This window comes from Myodes glareolus, chromosome X (genome assembly GCF_982192425.1).
Source record: "Myodes glareolus chromosome X, mMyoGla1.1, whole genome shotgun sequence".
Taxonomy (NCBI): Eukaryota; Metazoa; Chordata; class Mammalia; order Rodentia; family Cricetidae; genus Myodes; species Myodes glareolus.
In genome coordinates, this window is record NC_142053.1 from 27445112 (window position 1) to 27464567 (window position 19456).

The 19456-nt window shown below is 36.9% G+C and overlaps 1 protein-coding gene across 3 annotated transcripts in view; it reads left to right on the plus strand.

Annotated features, from left to right (window-relative positions):
* Window positions 1–19456, plus strand: part of Wdr44 (WD repeat domain 44) — a 112052-nt gene that overhangs the window by 35026 nt on the left and 57570 nt on the right. For all 3 annotated transcript variants that reach the window (XM_048450381.3, XM_048450380.3, XM_048450379.3), the window contains one exon: window positions 12077–12110. In XM_048450381.3, coding sequence (XP_048306338.2) covers window positions 12077–12110 — 34 coding nt within the window. The remainder of the gene's footprint in view (window positions 1–12076; window positions 12111–19456) is intronic.

Sequence of the window (19456 nt, forward strand, 5' to 3'; positions counted from 1 at the left end):
GTTTCTATGATTTCTTTCTCAGCCCATTTATCATTATTTATATCAATCCATGCACCTAGGAACATCTGATTTTCGACAAAGTAGCAAAAAGGAGGGCTACTTTTTTTTTTAGTTAATCTTGTATCCTGCTACATTGCTGAAGGTGTTTGATAGAGTACTTTTAAAGCATGCATAAAGCTCTGGGTTCAGTCCCTAGCATCATAACCTAGATGTTATGATACATGCCTGTAATCCCAGCATTTTGGAGGTAGAGCCAGGAGCACCAGGAGAGGTTCAAGGTCATCCTCAGCTATATAGTGAATTCAAGGCCAATCTGGGCTAAATGAGACCCTGTCTCCAAATAAAATTGCTAGAAGTGTAAATTTTATTTTTAAAAATATTTATTTATTTATCTATCTATTTATTTATTTATTATCTATACAGTGTTCTGTCTGCATGTATGCCTACTAGGCCAGAAGAAGGCACCAGATCTCATTACAGATGGTTGTGAGCCATATGTGGTTGCTGGGAATTGAACTCAGGACCTCTGAAAGAATAGTCAGTGGTCCTTATCTACTGAGTCATCTCTCCAGTCCCCAAGTGTAAATTTCAAATGCCTTTAGAAACAAATGCTGAACTTGTAAACTGACAGGGTAATTATCTTGATTTAATCTTATATATCAAAATGTTTCATAATTCCCAATCATTAGGAATATCATGTGTCAATTTTTTTTAGAGAGAAATGGAAATTTGTCCAAACAAGACCGCTTCCTTTGCCCCAAATCTCTCTGAAATGTTTGTGGATGTGTCATAGTGCCTTTGCTTATGTACTATTATAATATAAAACCGTGTTTGTCACATAAAGAACATGATTTACGCATATGAACAGATACTTGTGCCTTTCTTCATCTGCTTTCTAAGTGAAATGTGTTCTGCCTGTACTGACATACTGTTTTCTTTTGTTAGTATGTCCATAGGATGATATTGAACTTTTTTTCCTTCTTAAAAAAATTTTATTTAAAAGTTTTTCCCATCTTACATACCAACCTCAGTTCCCTCTCCCTCCCTTCCTCCAGCTCTCACCACCTTTTCCCCACCCAGCCTCCCCCCATCCACTGCTCAGAAAGGGTAAGGCCTCCCATGGGGAGTCAATAAAGTTTGGCATATCAATTTGAGGCAGGACCAAGCCCCTCTTCCCTGTATCTTAACTGAGCAAGGTATCACTCCATTGGGGATGGGCTCCAAAAAGCCAGTTCATGTACTAGGGATAAATCCTGATCCCACTGCCAATGGGCTCGCAGATTGTCCAGGTCATAGAACTGTCATCCACAAACAGAGGGCCTGGTTAGGTTTTATACAGGTTCCCCAGATGTCAGTACAGGGTCAGTGAACTCCCACTAGCTCAGGTCAGCTGTCTCTATGGGTTCCCCATCATGATCTTGACCCCTTTGTTCATATAATTTCTCCTCCTTCTCTTCAACTGGACTCCAGGATCTTAACCCAGTGCTTAGCTGTGGATCTCTGCATCTGCTTCCATCAGTTACTGGATGAAGGTTCTGTGATGACAATTAGGGTAGTCACCAATCTGATTACAGGGGAAGGCCAGTTCATATGCTCTCTTCACTGGTGCTGGGAGTCTTAGCTGGGGTCATCCTTGTGGATTCCTGGGATTTTCCCTAGCACTATATTTCTCCCTAACCCCATAAATGCTCCCTCTATCAAGATATCTCTTTCCTTGCTCTCCCTCTTCTGTCCTTCCCCAACTCAACCATCCCCACACCTCATGTTCCCATTCCCCACCCCTCCCTTCTACCTCTCCCAGATCACCCAGGAGATCATCTCTCTTGTTCTTCTTCTTTTCACCCCCCCCTCCAAATTTACTCAGATCTTATCTGTTTTCCCTTCCCAGGGGCATCTATGCATGTCTCTATTGGATCCTCTTTGTTATCTAACTTCTCAGGGTTTGTGGGTTGTAGCCTGATTATCCTTTTCTTTACATTTAATATCCACTTATGAGTGAGAACATACTGTGTTTGTCTTTCTGGATCTGGGTTACCTCATTCAGGATGGCTTTTTTTCTAGTTGCATCCATTTGCCTGCAAATTTCAAGATGTCTTTTTTTTTAACCACTGAATAATACTCTATTGTGTAAATGTACCACATTTTCTTTATCCATTCTTTGGGTGAGGGGCATCTGGGTTGTTTCCAGGTTCTGGTTATTATGAATAATGCTGTTATGAACATAGTTGAACAAATGTCCTTGTGGTATGAATATGCATCCTTTGGGTTGCTGACAGAATTATCTGTCCCACCTGTATTGTAAGAGGCCGCTTGTTTGCTTCCTGGCCACCCAGACTTCTGAAATAGTCACACAGAAACCATATTATTTGCATTATTGTTTGGCCAATAGCTTAAAAGTATCCTAAACTAACCCATCTCCCTTAATCTGTGTATCACCACTAGGCTGTGGCTTACCAGGTAAAGTTCCAGCGTCTGTCTCTGTCAGGGCTACATGACTTCTCCCAACTCTGCCTTCTTTCTCCCAGCATTCAGTTTAGTCATCCCCACCCCCCACCTGTACCCCCCCATAGCTCTACTCTTTTGCCATATCACAGGCCAAGGCAGTTTCTTTATTCATTAACCAATAAAAGCAACACAGATACAGGGGGACCTCCCACACCATTTCCCCTTTTCTGTTTAAATAAAAAGGAAGGTTTTAACTTTAACATAGTAAAATTATATATAGCAAAACAGTTATCAAACAAGAATTATAGTTAGAATATTTGTATCGACTTTATCTTTCATCATAACTAAGGAAAACTATATCTAGATAGATAGATAGATAGATAGATAGACAGACAGACAGACAGACAGACAGACAGACAGATAGATTCTTTAACTCCATCAAAGATTCCAGAAGGATGTAATATTTCCTAAGTAAACAGGAAGTACCTTGTAATCAACTTCCAAAACTCTAGAATTGACAGACATCTCGCTGCCTAGACAGTCACCCAAAGTTCTTCTGTATTGTTGGGGCACCCATCTTCAGCCTACAGGCCCATAGTATCCAGCAGACTTTTCCATGAAGCAGGAAGTTTGAAAATCTGTTCTGACTTGTAATGGCAAAGTCTATCAGTTGCTTTCTTCTGTGTCCTGCAGAATGTCTGGCAGAGTCTTTCATGAAGCAGGAACCTAGAAGAACTGTCTCACAGTAGTTATTTCTCTGTGGGTCCTGTATGTCAAGTTCATACAGCATAGCATCAAGCAGTTCAGGCAAGAGCAGTTTCTTGCCCAAATGGCTAACAAACTCCATGAGGAGCCTCTTTGATGCCCATCTTCCTCTTGAAGTAGATTGGTGCTGCCAGGAGCAGATGTGTATCTTTGTCATAAATCCTATTCTTAAAACATTTTAAATGCCTTATTCTGAAAGTCTCTGAAAGATTTGAATAATACCTATCTAACTGAAATATATCTCTATATATTTAGAAAACCTGACTAACATGAATACAAGCTTGACTATTTTAGATGATTATCTATTAACCTATATTTCTTAATTATACATTACTCTTTTAAATGAGCTGTACAAACCCATACCTTAATCAAGACAGAAATATATATGTAACAAAATTGACCTTAAATTTGTATCAGTAAAGCAAGGTCCATACAAATGCAAAGTATACATCTCTATAGCATACCTCTTTTAAATGTAAACAGACATAGACAATATTTGGGAATTTGGGCGTAGTTCTCTCTAAACTGCTTCCTGCTCTTTGTTGGGTGAACTAACTTTTGGGGGTGTTTACGACGACCTTTTGGGTGGTCTTTGTCCATCAAACCACATTAGTCTGGAAGGAGTCCACAGGTTATAATCCTCTGTGGAAACAAAAGAAGAACTTCTTTTCTAAAGCAACATATCCTTAGACCCAAATTTTGAAGAAAAGGAACCTTTAAAACATATATGTCGGTTTAGCTTAGCAGTCCCCAGAATCAAATGTCTCACTGCTGTCAAAAAATTTTTAAAAAGCACAATAATATACATAATCAATCCAGACTCTCTGTGTATATTCCACTTTTACATGGTTTATCTTTCTTTATTCCTATTACTTTTTTTCTACAAGTTTACTCTGTCTCTTTAGACTTTGTTTTAGTTTTTAAAAACCATTTGCTTCTTTTTATAGCTTTCTATATTCTTTTCCTTCTCCCTCCCAAGCCTACTATCCAACATTATGACCCATTTAGAGGTCTTTTTTATCTGAATTTGTCTTTATTGCATATCTCTAATGCTTTTCTGACCAGGACTGCTTCTTAAAATGTTAAGTGCTTTTTAAAAACCTAATTGGCAGTGTTGCTAGGGCAAACAAGGCCCTGCTCACTTGCTCTGCCCAGTTCAGCATGGTGGAGCTGTTTGCTGTCTCTGAGAACCATGTACTTTGCCCCATTTTTAGGCACACAGTGGGTCTATGTTGCCATTAAGCAACATAGAAAGTTCCATGAAGTGCTGAGAAAAAAAGCGTATCTTTTTTAGTCAAGTTTTTTGTTTGGGTAGAATGTTCTATAGATATTTCTTAAGTCCATTTGAATCATAACATCTGTTAGTTCCCTTATTTCTCTGTTAAGTTTCTGTCTGGCAGGCCTGTCCATTGGTGAGAGTGGGGTGTTAGTTTCCCACTATTAGTTTGTGGGGTTTAATGTGTGCTTTACTTTATAGTAAGGTTTCTTTTAGAAATGTGGGTATCCTTCAGAATTGAGATTTCATCTTGATGGATATTTTCTGTGATAAATATGAAATGTCCTTCTCCATCTCTTTTTATTGATTTTAGTTTGAAGTCTATTTTGTTAGATATTAGGATAGCTACACCAGCTTGTTTCTTAGGTCCATTTTACACTGAGGTAATGTCTGTCTTTGAAGTTGAAGGATGGGTCCTGTTTTCATATCCATCCTATTAGCCTATGTCTTTTTATAGGTGAGCTGAGTCCATGAATATTAAGGGATATTAATGACCAGTGATTGTTAATTTCTGTTATTTTCTGGTTTTGTTGGTGGTAATAGTAGTGTGTTTGCATTTCCCTTCTTTGGATTTTGCTGGTGGAGTATTATTTGTTGCCTGTGTTTTTGTGGGTGCAGTTAGCTTCCTTGGGTTGGGATTTTCCTTCTAGTACTTTCTGTAGGGCTGGGTTTGTGAATACGTATTGTTTAAGTCTGGTTTTGTCACAGAATGTCTTTTTTTCCATCTTTGGTGTTTGAAAGCTTTGCTGGGTATAGTAGTTTGGTCTGGCATCAGTGGTCTCTTAGTGTTTGCAAAATATTTACTCAGGACCTTCTGGCCTTTATAGTTTTCATTGAAAAGTCGGGTGTAATTCTGATAGGTCTGCCTTTATATGTTAGATGGCATTTTTCTTTTGCAGCTCTTCATATTCTTTCTTTTTCTGCATATTTAGTGTTTTGGTTATTATGTTGCAGAGGAACTTTTTTTGGTCCAGACTATTTGGTGTTCTGTAATTTTCTTGTACCTTTATAAGCATCCCCTTCTTTAGGTTGAAAAAGTTTTCTTCTGTGTTCTGTGCCTTTGACCTAGAGTTCTCCTTCTTCTATCCCTATTATTCTTAGCTTTGGTCTTTTCATGGTGTCCCAGATTTCCTGGATGTTTTGTCTTAAGAATTTGTTAGACTTAATATTTTCTTTGTCCGATGAATCTAACTTTTCTATTGTGTCTTCAATGCCTGAGATTCTCTCTTCCATCTCTTATATTCTGTTGGTTATGCTTGCATTCTATTAGTTTACCCAGATTTTCTATTTCCAGAATCCCCTCAATTTGTGTTTTTTTATTGCCTCTATTTCAATTTTCATGTCTTATACTGTTTCTTTCACCTGTTTGATTCTTTTTTCTTGGCTTTTCTGGCTTATTTCCTGGATTTATTGATTTCTTACAATTTTTTGTGTTTTTTCCCTCCATTTCTTTAAGGGAAATTTTCATTTCCTCTTTAAGGGCCTCTATAATCTTCATAAAGCTATTTTTAAGGTCAGTTTTTTTCTCTGTTTTGTCTGTGTTGGGAAGTTCAGGTCTTACTGCTTTAGAGCCACTAGGTTCTGGTGATGCGATATTGCTCTTTATGTTGTTGAATGTGTTCTTGCACTGCCTTCTACCTGTCTGGGTTTGGGATAATTATAGGTACATTCATTGATTCTTCTTCCAATTGGTGCAGGTATTATCTGTGCCTCGGGGGCTCTTTTCCTCCAATCGGTGCAGGTGGAGCCTGTGCCTCTGTCTGGGTGACCTCTGATGCCACTGGGGTTGGTGGTGGAGTGCCTGACTGTGGTAGTCTTTAATGCTGACTGGCTGTTAGTGCTCCTCCTCCAGTCTGTGCAGGTAGGAGCTGTGCCTCCGTGGCTGTGTGCCACCACTCTTCCTCTAGTTGGCACAGGTTGGAGGTGTGACTCTGTGCCTTCTAATGCAGGTTGTACTCCAGTAGGCACAAGTGGGGGCTGTGTCTCCAGGGCCCTCTGATGCAACCAGGCATGGTGATGGAGCTGCCTCTTCCTTCAGTTGGTGCAGGCTGTGCCTCTAGAGGGCCCTCTGCAGGTGGGGATGGTGGTGGAACTGCCAGCCCACAGGAGACTTGCCTGCTACTAGGGCTGGGATGTGGGGGGGGTGCAGGTTGTACCGCTGACCTAGGATTTAGAGCACGTGGCTATCCAGGGATATTGAGCTTCTAATTTGTCCTGGCTATTATGGTGGAATGACTAAGGCTAACCTGGTGAAATTATAAAGATAAGTTTTGATAATTGACAGTATTTTTATTATGATGTCTTTCTGGGACTAAATAAGAAAAATAAAGTTTGGGCTTTTATAATATTTAAAAAAAAAGGTTCCTAAAATCACAGAAACTCTACAGATCCTTGCTTAAGATCTTCCAGCTAGTTGATGGTGGAAGAATGAAAATAACATTTTTTTTTGACATAGTCCTCTATTTTTCCCTCAAATCCATAAGACTGACTTCAGTAGTTGTTTTTGTAGGCCTATGCCCACTCTGAAATAGTATTGTATCTTCACTTTGAAATCAGAGACTGAGATTCATAGAAGGGCTGAGTAGTCCCAGGATACTGAAGATTATTAAGTAGCACATTTATCTGGCAGCTACTACTTCACTAATGACAGCTCTCAGATAGAGCTGAACATAAGAAATAAGCCTTTTAAAAACCCTTGAACAATTGAAAAAGTACCACAAAGTGCAAAATAAAATCATAACGTCTCTTTGGCAGCGCCCCTAAATCCCCGTTCTTCTTTGACCTTGCAATTACAGTTTTAAGAAACCTGGCTTCTCTGTTCAGCATAGATAAGAAGCAAAATTGGAAGGGCAAGAAAGCTTTTAAGTAAATGAACATGGGCAGCTGTAAGAAGTGACCACTTAAGGTGAGGAAGAAACACAGCTATAAAACACACTTGTTCCACACCTAGGCTCTTTGAAATAAAAGCAAATAAATTCCCTGTATTCTATCACCTCCAAGATGGCATTATTATATTAAAGTATTATATTTGAGCATGCTAATTAAGGGGGAATTACACATCTTTTATCTAAAGAGTTATTTCTAAGTGACAGATACTGAAATTGCAAGGCTTGCTCATGTATTTATATACAAGGTACTTTTGAGATTTTATGTTCTAAAAACATTGAAAGACAATGGTTAGGAAACAACAGTAGCTGGTGCTATGCATGAGCAGCAAAGTGAAGGCAATTAATACTGTTTCTTGAGTTGGACTAAACTTGTTTAAGGCTTTGAATTCTGGCTGGCCCTTAATAGCTACAATGAATGTGTAATTGACATGCCATAGCCTGGGAATGAAATAAAGATTCATATGTAAAATCTCCAGAGAAATGAAACCTTTGAATCTTCAACTTTTGCAGTGTTTTAAGACCTTGCCCAGAAAGGAGGCAATATTGCAAAGTGGTTGAAAGCCTTGAGTCAGGCTGCCTAAGGTCACATTCCAGCCCCTTCATTTTAAAGATAAAATTTTAATGACTGAGTCTGATCCAAGTTAGATTTTTGTTCTGTAAAAATAATATAATTAGTAGGAGAGTTTTGAGGACTGAAAAAGTTCAAGTATGTTAGTATTGTTTTGGTACATATGTGATAAATGATGACCATTGTTTTATTATTTATATAGCTCCTATTAGAAAAATTGGAGTGTATATACACCATAATGTTTACTATTATTTATTTGTTTGTTTGTTGTTTGTGTATTGTTTATGTTTGTGTCAGTGTATGTCATATGTATGTGAGTGACAGCAGCCAGAAAAGTATATTGGGTTCCATGAAGCTTGAGTTACAGGTAGCTGTGGCCTCTGGGTGCTGAGACCTAAACAGTCTTCTACAAGAGCAGCAGTCACTCTTAATCATTGAGCAATCTCTGCAGTCCCGTTTGCTGCTTTTTATGCTGAAATAAATTGTTTTTTTCCTCATCTTGGCACATGACAAAGGTCATTTACAAGGCACTTTTTACTAGGCACTGAAGTTCTATAAATAGATCAGAAATGCATAACAAAAGAATTCTAGCCTTAAATACTGCCGTGATTTAAAAAAAAAGTTTTAAGCTTAAAACATTAGAAGCAAGCATGATAGTTTGAAATATTTTGCTACACACCAAACTCTTAACAACTTTATACTTAAAATATCCTTCAAATGTGAGTGTTTTTGGTTACTAGGTTTTTCATTTAATAGTATCACCTATTGATAATATTTCATTTGAATCTCCAACTCAGTATACTCTGGCTTTTTTACTCTTTTTAAATGAACTGGTGTGTTATAGGCTGTAGAGTACCATTTTTGTGCCCAGAAGTTAGTTTTTGGCTCCTCACTACTGATAGCTGCCAAAGTACCATGGATAACTGTGGAGTAATTCAAAGTTGCTAAAAAAAAACTACCATGCATTGTGTATGTCTTCATGCACTCTGACTGAATCCTCCTATCAGTCCAAGGGAGATATTTTTATCCCCTTTTGCAGAGGACCAAACAGCACCATTAAGAAACTGAATCATTAAGTGGTTTGATCAACACATGGGATATCATCAAACAGTGTTCAAGCTTAAAAGACTATTATACTATGCCCCTTGTCTTTCAAAAGGAAGTAGTTAGTTACTCAGCATAATCTGGAATATCTCCATTAATGTCAACAACTGGCCAATAACTTAGACATCAAATCAACAGCCAGAAACCTATTGCATACAAGAGCTAACTATATCTTCCTTTCTAGGGGATGCAGGCAGTTAACCTGGCCAAATTTCTACAGGTGTAAGGATCCTGAGATGAACAAAATTTCCTCCTTTCTCTACTTCGTATGGGTTTTAGTATATTTGTTTCTGTTTTATTTTGTTTTTAAAGAATTTAGCTCTTACTTTTAGATCTCTATTGCAAATCTGCACCTCCTCGCATTGCCCTTCAGAATTTGAGGTTCATGGAAATTTGAGCTCTTTAAGGTCTTTATTTTTGTTTGGATTGACTTGTTTGTTTTAAACATCCTTTTATATAGAATTGATATTTCTTTCTTTCTTTGAAATTAGAATAACCTTAGTTCTAACAAGCTTTCCATATGTAGGATTTTATTACATAGCAAAATAAATTTTACTAGAGGACCAAATGTCAACATGCCAAGCATATAATCCCAGTAATCCCAGTACTCAGGAAACTGAGGCAGGAAAATCTTGAGTTTGGAATGTGTATCAAGTCTCTGTCTTAACAAAACAAAACCTGTTTTCATTTCTGGAAATTGTCCTGTGTTAACCCAAATTTATATTGACTAAAACTACTGATGGTTAAATGGGCACTGCTTATGACAGTTAATTTTGTGGTTTTTTTAGTAACCTTAGGAAAACCAACTACAGTTGTCTATTTCATCTTCTAATCTCTAGTCTCAGGACATAGTGGTATTCCAGAAATGTTTGTTCAGTGAAGGGATTGAGTGTTCTTTGAAAGTAATTTTCTTTCCCGCAAAATGTTAAGTAGATCTTGAAGATTCCTATAACAACATCATACTAAATATGGCATATAGAGAATATGGTAGTTTGGTTCTTATTATAAATATGACTTGAGGAAAAGTCACCCAGACTCTTAAAATGTTTTTCTATCTCTGCAAAAACACTGTGATTAAATGGTTTTGGTTTGAAGCTGCCATTCAGCCCAAAGTTATATCATCTGTGATAATTGCATTTTATTTTTCAAAATCCTCAGGATTGGCATATTAACTGTTTACTGTTGCTATGTAGCCCTGAGGTATAATAATTGGCTATAAATGTGTTCTCTTGATTATGCTTTGAAGCCAGTATTCTTATTTAGAAAAAGGAAAAAGGTGAGGAAAGAATCAGTAAAAAGAATTGGTAAGAAATTACTTTTAAAATTACTGTATCTTATATTTTGAAATTATTATATTATATCTTATTTTTTGGAATTATTATATCTTATATTTTGGAACTATATCTTAAATTTTGAAATTATTGTATCTAGAGTAGTCTATGTTTAAGGGTAGACTATTTTATTAATTCATTGTTATTTTTTCTTTTATTGAAAATAGATTTTTTTTCTTACATAATATATCCTGATTATGGTTTCCCCCTCTATTCCTCCAAGTTCTACCCCTCCTTTCTTTGTGGTGATATTTTGTTTGTGCTCTAGCAAATATAGCTTGCCTGAAGATCAGATGGTGGTGCTTGCTACTAGTTAATCGTAGAGACCAGGCAGTGGTGGCATATGCCTTTAATCCCACCACTTGGGAAGTAGAAGTAGTAAAATCAGGAGTTCAAGGCCACACTGAGTTACAGGAGATTTAACCAGTCTAAAAGCAGTGGTGGTGCATGCCTTTAATCCCAGCACTGGGGAGGCAGAGTCAGGTGGATCTACAAGAGCTAGTTCCAGGACAGTCAGGACTGTTACACAGAAAAATCCTGTCTCGCAAAACCAGAGAGAGAGACAGAGAGAAACAGAGCTCACACCTTTGATTCAGAGAGAGAGAGAGAGAGAGAGAAGCGCTAGCTCACACCTTTGATCCCAGCACTTAGTTGACTCTTTTAATCCCAGCACTAGACAGGTGGAGACAGGATGTGATATGGCTGGGTGGAGAGAGGAATATAAGGCAGAAGGAGATAGGAGCTCACCCCCTCTTTAGTCTGAAGATTTTATAGAGGTAAGAACTTTAATGGCTGGCTGCTTTACTTCTCTGATCTTTCTACCTCCTCCTTTGTGGGGTTCACTGAACCCTCAGTGGAAGGATTTGATGGAGACAACCCATTTAGGGCTGAGTGTTCCAAAGTCTCTCTCTGTGTAATGTCTAAGTGTGAGTGTCTATATTTGTTCCCATCTGTTGCAGGAGGAAGCTTCTCTGATGGTAACTGAACAAGGCACTGATCTATGAGAATGGCAGAATATCATTAGGGGTTATTTTATCTCAAATGTTTTTTATCACTACATGCTTTTATTTTATTAAACTTGTATTATTTGACTTTACCCCAGGTGTGAGTAGAGATTTGCTCCAGTAGAAAAACTGAAGTCAAAAACAAAAATGATTTCTCTTTCCAAAATCAGTATGTATAATACACATAAAAATTTTCAACCATGTTAGCAATCAAAAAAGTGTAACATAAGACAGATTTGTACATTTGTTCATCAGATTGGCAAATACTGTAAATGGCACTCATCTTCAGTGATGGTATTAAACTGGCATTCTTAAAGTAGTGAGAGCGTAAATTGGTGTGATTATTCTGGATGGCAGTCTGGAAGCTTCCTAAAAATTTGAAATTTTTATACTTTCGACCCACAATTTCACATTTAGAAAAATCATTTTGAGGAATTTTATTGTGGAGTTGTACAGTTTCTTACGTACAAAGCTCCCTATAGTATATGTATTATGAAGACAGGTGGTGGTAAACTTATTAATATCTGCTTTAACTTTCTTCCCTGCCCTTTTGTTTTCCATATTTTGTTATACAAAAATAAGATTTTCCAGTAACAAAATATATACCTAATTTTTAAATACAAGTTTGTCTTTTTTAGTATGTAGAAGTCTTTCTTGTTTCTTCACTCTAATACCATCTTTTTGTTTCTGAACAGGTCTCCAGAAAAAGTTGGACTTTCATCAGTCAAGGTTAGTTGTGTTTTTTCAAAGATTTTGGTATTTGTCATCTCCTTGCCACTGTTTTTTTAAAGTTATTTTTTGTTCAAGAACATTGTTATTATACTTTGATTTACCAATTATTTATATAATATATGAAAACTTATGTAAATATTGTGCTATACGCACAGTTATATATAATTTTTTAAATATTCATTATTTTTATTTTATTTATAATTTTATAAATGAAAGAACACTATATAGATCTAAGTGCGTAAAGTACTTACCTAGTATGTACAAGACCTTAGGATCAGACCCTAGTATTTTAAAAAAAGAAAAAAATACAGAATAACGAAAATACTTCTATGTTTCCTATGGGCACATATTTTGACAGTATTAATAGTGTATAAATAAAAAATTAATACTGGTCTTATTTCTAAGCAAAGAGATTTTCTGTTGTGACAATATGTCATTGGTAGCCTTTTTTGCTTTGTTATTTTTTTTGTCGTACTGGAGATCAAACATGGATCTTAGCACATTCTAGGTAAAGGCTCAGTCACTGAGCTATATCCTAACCCCTAAGAGGTAACCATTTTAAATACAAAAATATCGTGAAAATTTTTTACATTAAATGCATCATATATAATAAGTATTGATATATGTGTATTATATAATTTTGTATGTACAATCTTGAACATTCTCTACATATCATATATGCATATGTATACACACATATACCTTCTTTTATGTACATTACACACATATTATATTTATTTGGAACATTCTACAGAAGTAATAATGAATTAATTATATACAAAACCGAAATGCGTTTCAAACCCAGAGTAATGATTGGAGGTACAAGACACAGAAAAATATATGCACTGTGATTCCATTATGTTAAATTCAAAAGTATACCACAAAGAAGTCTCTTGATTCAATCCCTTTACCCCATAAAATTGGGCATGATGGCTTGTAGGCAGGCTTTTCTGTCCTGCCAGCTAGCTACCAAATAACCACACAGACTTATTATTTATAAATTCTTGGCCAATAGCTTAGGCTTGTTGCTTAACTAACTCTTACATCTTAAATTAACTCATATTTCTTACCTATGCCCTATCATGTGGTGATCCCTTTTTTTCACCACGGCATGTTCATCTCTTGCTTCCTCTGTGCCTGGCTGGTGACCCCGCCATCCTTCCCAGTGTTCTTTCAGTCTGGTCCTCCTGCCTAATCTCTTCCTGCCTAGTTCTTGGCCAGTTGCCTCTTTATTAAACCAATGAGAGCAATATATTGTCACAGTGTGCAAAAGGATTATTCTACAGCAATGGATCATGCCTATAATCCAAGCACTAGAGATATGGAAGCAAAAGAATAAAAAATTCAAAATCATTTTTGTTTACATAGAGGATTTGAGGTCATCTTGTTCTATATGAGACCCTGTCTCCATGAAACAAACAAACAGAAAAAAAAGGAAAAAGAAAATATAAACATCAAACTGGGAAGAAAACAGAGTAATGATAAACAAAATTTAGGCTATCATTTCTCAGGAGGAGAGATTATAAAGGAAAATGAGAATAATGTATAAGAGAGTTTAAAACTCTTTCCTCTTTCTTTAACTTGATGCTTAAGAAAGGTTCTATCATAATTCTTCCTTGTATTTTATAACTTTCTACTTAATATTTCCATAAAACATGTTTTAAAAGTAACACATAGAAATGGGTTAAATATCTATAGAGCAAAAGAAACATGATGAAAAGAGCCTTTCCTCCTATTCCTCATCCCCTACCTTCTAGTCTCTATTTATAGAAGCAATTGCTTTTTATACTTTTAGGTTTTCAAGGCTACTTGATTCTAAGGTATTTATAGATTATAACAAATAGGTTAGAGAATCTACTTTACACCAGTAATTAAAGACTGTCCATGACTAAAATTAGATAGCAAATTACGTATTTAGTAAATAAATATGAGAATGGATAGTGTTCCCTTTTTACCTTCTTAATTTCAAAATTGGTATGGAGTCATAGGGAGCTACAAATATAGTATGAAGATGTTCTGCGTATCCTCCAGCCAGCTTCCCTGATGGTTATAACTTCATTATAGAACAGTATCAAAACTAAGAGTTTTGGTTTTAGTTAACATTGGTTCAGTGTGAATGTCAGTATTTTCTGTGTGTGTGTCTGTGTAACCACCACAACCAAGATGCAGAAGTGTGTCATCAACACAATTCTTGTGCTACCGCTTTATGTTTAACATGCTGCAAATGCCCCACATCATCTCCAAATTTGTTTTCCATCTCCGTAATTTTTTCATTTTGACAGAGCAAAACCAAGGAAAGGAAAAGAACCCCAAGAGAAGGCACAAGAATCAGAGACCCACTCATTCACACACTCAGGTTCCCATAAAAATACTAAACTGAAAGCTATATGTGCAGAGGACCTGGTATAGGCACTGTCCTTGCTGCTTCAGCCTCTGAGTTCATATGAGCTTTGCTCAGTTGATTTAGAGGACCTGTTCTCCTGGTGTCTTCCATCCCCTCTGGCTCTTGCACTCTTTCTGCCTCCTCTTCTTCAGGGTTCTCTGAGTCCTGAGTAGAGGGATGTGATTGAGACATCCCATTTAGAGCCGTGTGTTTTGAGTCCTGGCTCTCCGCATAATGTATGGCTGAGGGTATTGTATGGCTCTGTGTTTATTCCCATCTGCAAGAGGGAGGTTCTTCGATGTTGGGCGAATAAGGCACTGATCTATGAGTAGGGCAGTATATAATTAGGAGTCATTTTATTACTACTTTTTCTTTTTGAGACCAGTAGTTAGTGTTTGATTTTACCCTAAGTCTCTGGGCTATCTACTCTCTGGTTCTGGGTCACCCAAAGCAGTGTCAAGTATGATTTCTATCTTCTAGAGTGGGACTTAAGTCAAATCAGATATTGTTTGGCTACTCTGACAAGCTTTGTACCACCATTGCCCTAGCTTATTTAGTAGGCAGGACAGCATTATAGATCAAAGATTTTGTGAATGGGTTGGATTTTATGCTTTTCCTTTGCTAGCCTGAAGAGTACCTTCCCATACCAAAGACATTAGAACGTAGGGGTAAAAGTTCTATGTAGGTACCGGATTGACCTCTCCATCATATTTAGTGAGTTGCATAGATGTTGTCTTCAACACAACAAAGAGTCCTTGCTGTCTGTTTGAGAGAGCAACCTGTTGTCTTAGCAGTAGCCTTTATTGCTTGGGGATTTTCATGGGACCCCAAGAGATGGCTAGTTGGGACTCTGTCTCCCTCATTATTTCGAGTCTTCATTATTATTACCTTCATATATTTTTAGGACTACTCCACTGTACTAGATTTCCATACCACCAAATGCCCCACAATTCTGCCTCTCTCTGCGTTCCTTCTCTCAACCACATTTTCCCTCTTCCTCCCAACCTGTTCCTCCTGTTCCTGTCTAGTCATCCTAAGTTAGGTAGCCCAGATGCAGAAAGATAGATATGATATGTATTCACTTATATGTGGATATTAACCTTTAAATAAATGATAACCAAGCTATAAACTGTAGCCACAGAGAGGTTAGATATAGAGGAAGGGACTGGGGGGCACTGATATTCTTGGGAGGGAAAAATAGTATAGGTTTTATGGGTGAACTTGGAGTGGGGAGCATGTGTATCAAAAGTAAAATGTTCAAGTCCTATAATAGGGAAAGTGTAAGCAACTATATTAGTCAGCACAAGTAGAGCATAACTTCTACATAGATGACTAAAAACTGAATCATGAATTATACCTTTTACTAAAGTGTGTTTCTGATACTGTGATACATACAGACTAGAGAAACAACATGATATTGGGAAAGTTCGAACTTAGTTTTGTGTTTTAGTAAAGAACATTTCACCCTATAAGAAGATACTAAAGAATATCTCAGTTAACTTGATGGTGCTGTCTCATCGCATGCTTTACTTCTATCGCCTTATCGTCCCAGCCTGACAGAGGTGTTATCAGAAGGATCCTGGGCTATATATAGTCAACTACTTTGATTTTTTTTCAGTGAAATTATAGTTGACTTATGTATATTTAGATTTTACTAAGAAACTTTCTGATTGACTTCATTTCCCTGGAGATCAGGTCCTTTGGCTGGTGCTATATTACCCCTTTTAACTTGTGACTTAGCAGCTTGCTACGTTTTAAGTGCAAAGTCCAAAAGAGCTTTGGTAAGCTATATAAAATAGAAATCTAATCACTGCTTAGCAGGTTTTTTTTCAGTGTAAGAATGCTAACCTAGGATCTTTATAAACACTAATTAAAACAAATCAAATTGGGGGCCTAGGAAATTTTCATGTAATTTTTAATAGCTTAAATTAAGAAATTTTCCTTTAAATTATGTTGTTAAAGGCTTTTGATTTTCCAGGTAATAAACAGTTGGGGGATAATTAAGTTAAAATACTTAAAATTGGTAGGATTAATCATGCTCTATGGTAACTATTCTTGAAGATGATCTTTCAGATATTCATTATCTTGTCCAAGTAATCTTATGAAATAGTTTTGATTAGATCTTTTTAGTTTAAAACTAGGCTGGAGCTGGAAAGATGGCTCAGTAGTTAAGAGAACTGGCTGCTCTTCCAGAGGTCTTGAGTTCAATTCCCAGAAACCACACAGTGGCTCACAGCCATCTTTAATGAGTTCTGGTACCCTCTTCTGTCATGCAGGCATACATGGAGGCAGAATGTTGTATACATAATAAATAAATAAATCTTTTTTTTGAAGAAAAAAAAGAACACTTGTTCTTACGGAGAGCTCAAGTTTGATTTCCAGCATGCACATTTGATTTATAGCTATTAGTCCTTCAGTTGCAGAGGATCAGACATGCACACAGTGCACATATATACATGCAGGAAAAACAATACACTTAAAAATATGTAAATAAATACATGTTTTTAATAAGTACTTCCTTTTGTATAAGGCCTCTGCCCTACACGAAGAACTACAGAAAACTAGGAAATACTGAGAGTGGGATAGTCTTCCCCAGGGAAAAGCACACCAAGTGGTTATCCAATACTAAATGTTTAGCCCTGAAAGCCTACATACAAGTAACATCATATAGATGTCATATTTAGGAATGCATATCTATGTGCAGATATGTATAGAATAATAACTAATGAAAAAGATGCCATGAATTTGTAAGGACAAGTATATGGTAGAGTTTGAGAGGAAGATAGGGAAGGGAAAAATGTTATATTATAATCTTAAAGATAAAAGGAAAAAGCACTTCATTAAAATAAAGAAGGCTGGGCATATTTGGCACACACCTTTAATCTCAGCACTTGTGAGGCAGAAGCAGGTGAATCTCTATGAGTACAATTTGAGTTTGCTCTACACAGTGAATCCCAGACCAACCAAGGCTATATAGTGAGATGCTATTTCGACAAATAAAATTTAAATCCAGAAATCAATTAAAGAATATGTAAACTTAAGATGTATATATTATGTATATATTTACCAAAGGAAAACCAGAATATACATTATTCGACCTTCACTATTTAGCAGTGATTATTTAGTGCTGGACACCATTTGAGATATTGGATAAATAATGGTAGACTCAAGAAGCAATGTCCTCGTTCTTGTGGTTGTTGTGATAGTTTGAATGTAATTGGCTCCCATAAACTCATAGGGAGTGGCACTATTAGAAGGTGTGGCTTTTTTGGAATAGATATGGCCTTGTTGGAGGAAGCGTGTCACTGTGGGAGTGGGCTTTGAGGTTTCCTATGCTCAAGATACCACCCAGTGTCTCAATTGATTTCCTGTTGCCTTCTGATCAAGATATAGCCAGCACCATGTCTGCCTGCATGCTGTCATGCTTCCTGCCGTGATGATAATGGATTGAACCTCTGAAACTGAAAGCAAGCCACAATGATTAAATGCCTTCCTGTTAACAGAGGTTTCTGCCCCACCAGGTTCCCCAGCCGGTTAGTCCCAAGAAATCACACAGGGCTCTACATTAGTTATAAACTGATTGACCCATTAGCTTAGGCTTCTTATAAACTCTTATACCTTATATTAGCCCACGATTCTTGTCTGTGTTAGCTACATGGCTGGTACCTCTTTTAGCAAGGCAGTCACATCTTGCTTCCTCTGAGGCTGGGTTACAACTGCAGAAAGAACTTTCCTCTTCCTAGAATTCTCATTGTCTTGCCTCTTCTTCCTGCCTGGTCATCCTGCCTATACTTCCTGCCTGGCTACTGGCCAATCAGCATTTATTTAAAATATAAGTGACAAGGTATAGACCATTGTCCCACAGCACTTTCCTTTTTAAGAGTTGCCATGATCGTATTGTCTCTTCACAAAAATAGAAACTGTAACTGTAGACAGTTGTTATACTCTAATGGAACAGGAAGAAAAAAACTAAGCAAGTAACAAAGTTCATTTCAGATTCTGAAAAGTTACTTTAAGATGGTCAGTAAAAAGGTCTGGAGAGATTGATTGGTGGGTAGGAGTGCTTACTGCTCTTACAGAGAGCCCAGGTGTGGTTCCCAGCACACAGATGATGGATCACAACCATTTATAATTTCTATTCCAGAGGATCTAAAACCTTCTGATCTTGATGGGCACTGTGGCCATGCAGTGCATAAATGCACTCACTCACACACACACACACACACACACACACACACACACGCACATAAAATTAAACAAATAAACATGTTGTTTTCATTTTTAAGTTAATTTTTACTTTTATTGAAAAAATTTCATATAATATATTCTGATTGCAACTTCCCTTCCCCCAAATCCTCCAAGATCCTCCCTTCCTCCCAGATCCTCCCCACTTCCCCTACCTCCCTAACTCTATGCACTTTCTTTCTCTCTTTCTTTAGAAAACAAAAAACAAACCATAAAAAACAAAGTATAAACACATACACACACAACCAAAATCCATAAAAGCACAAAATTAGAAAACTATATTATACAAGCAAAAAAAAACAGCAAACAAAGCAAAAAAAGTCCAAACAATGCAATATGAGTCAAAAAGTCTACAAAATACCACTGAGTTCAGTTTGTGTTGGCCATTGACTGCTGAGCATAGAATCTGTCTTTATGTGTACTAAATAGAGACTCCATTTGGTAGAGAACTAATTTTTTGTGTGAGTGGTTGTTAATGCAATATAGTTTCTTGGGCCTGGGATCGGATATATATATATATATTGAGCTCTACATTTTTCTCTGCTTCCCTCCCTCCATCAGTCCTATTGTGTCTTGAAGACACTATTTCCTTGGTGTCCTCCATCCCCTTTGGCTCTTAGAATCTTTCTGCCTCCTCTTCTTCATAGCTTCCTAAGCCCTGAGGAGAAGGATTTGATGAAGACATCCCATTTAAGACTGAGTGTTCCAAAGTCTC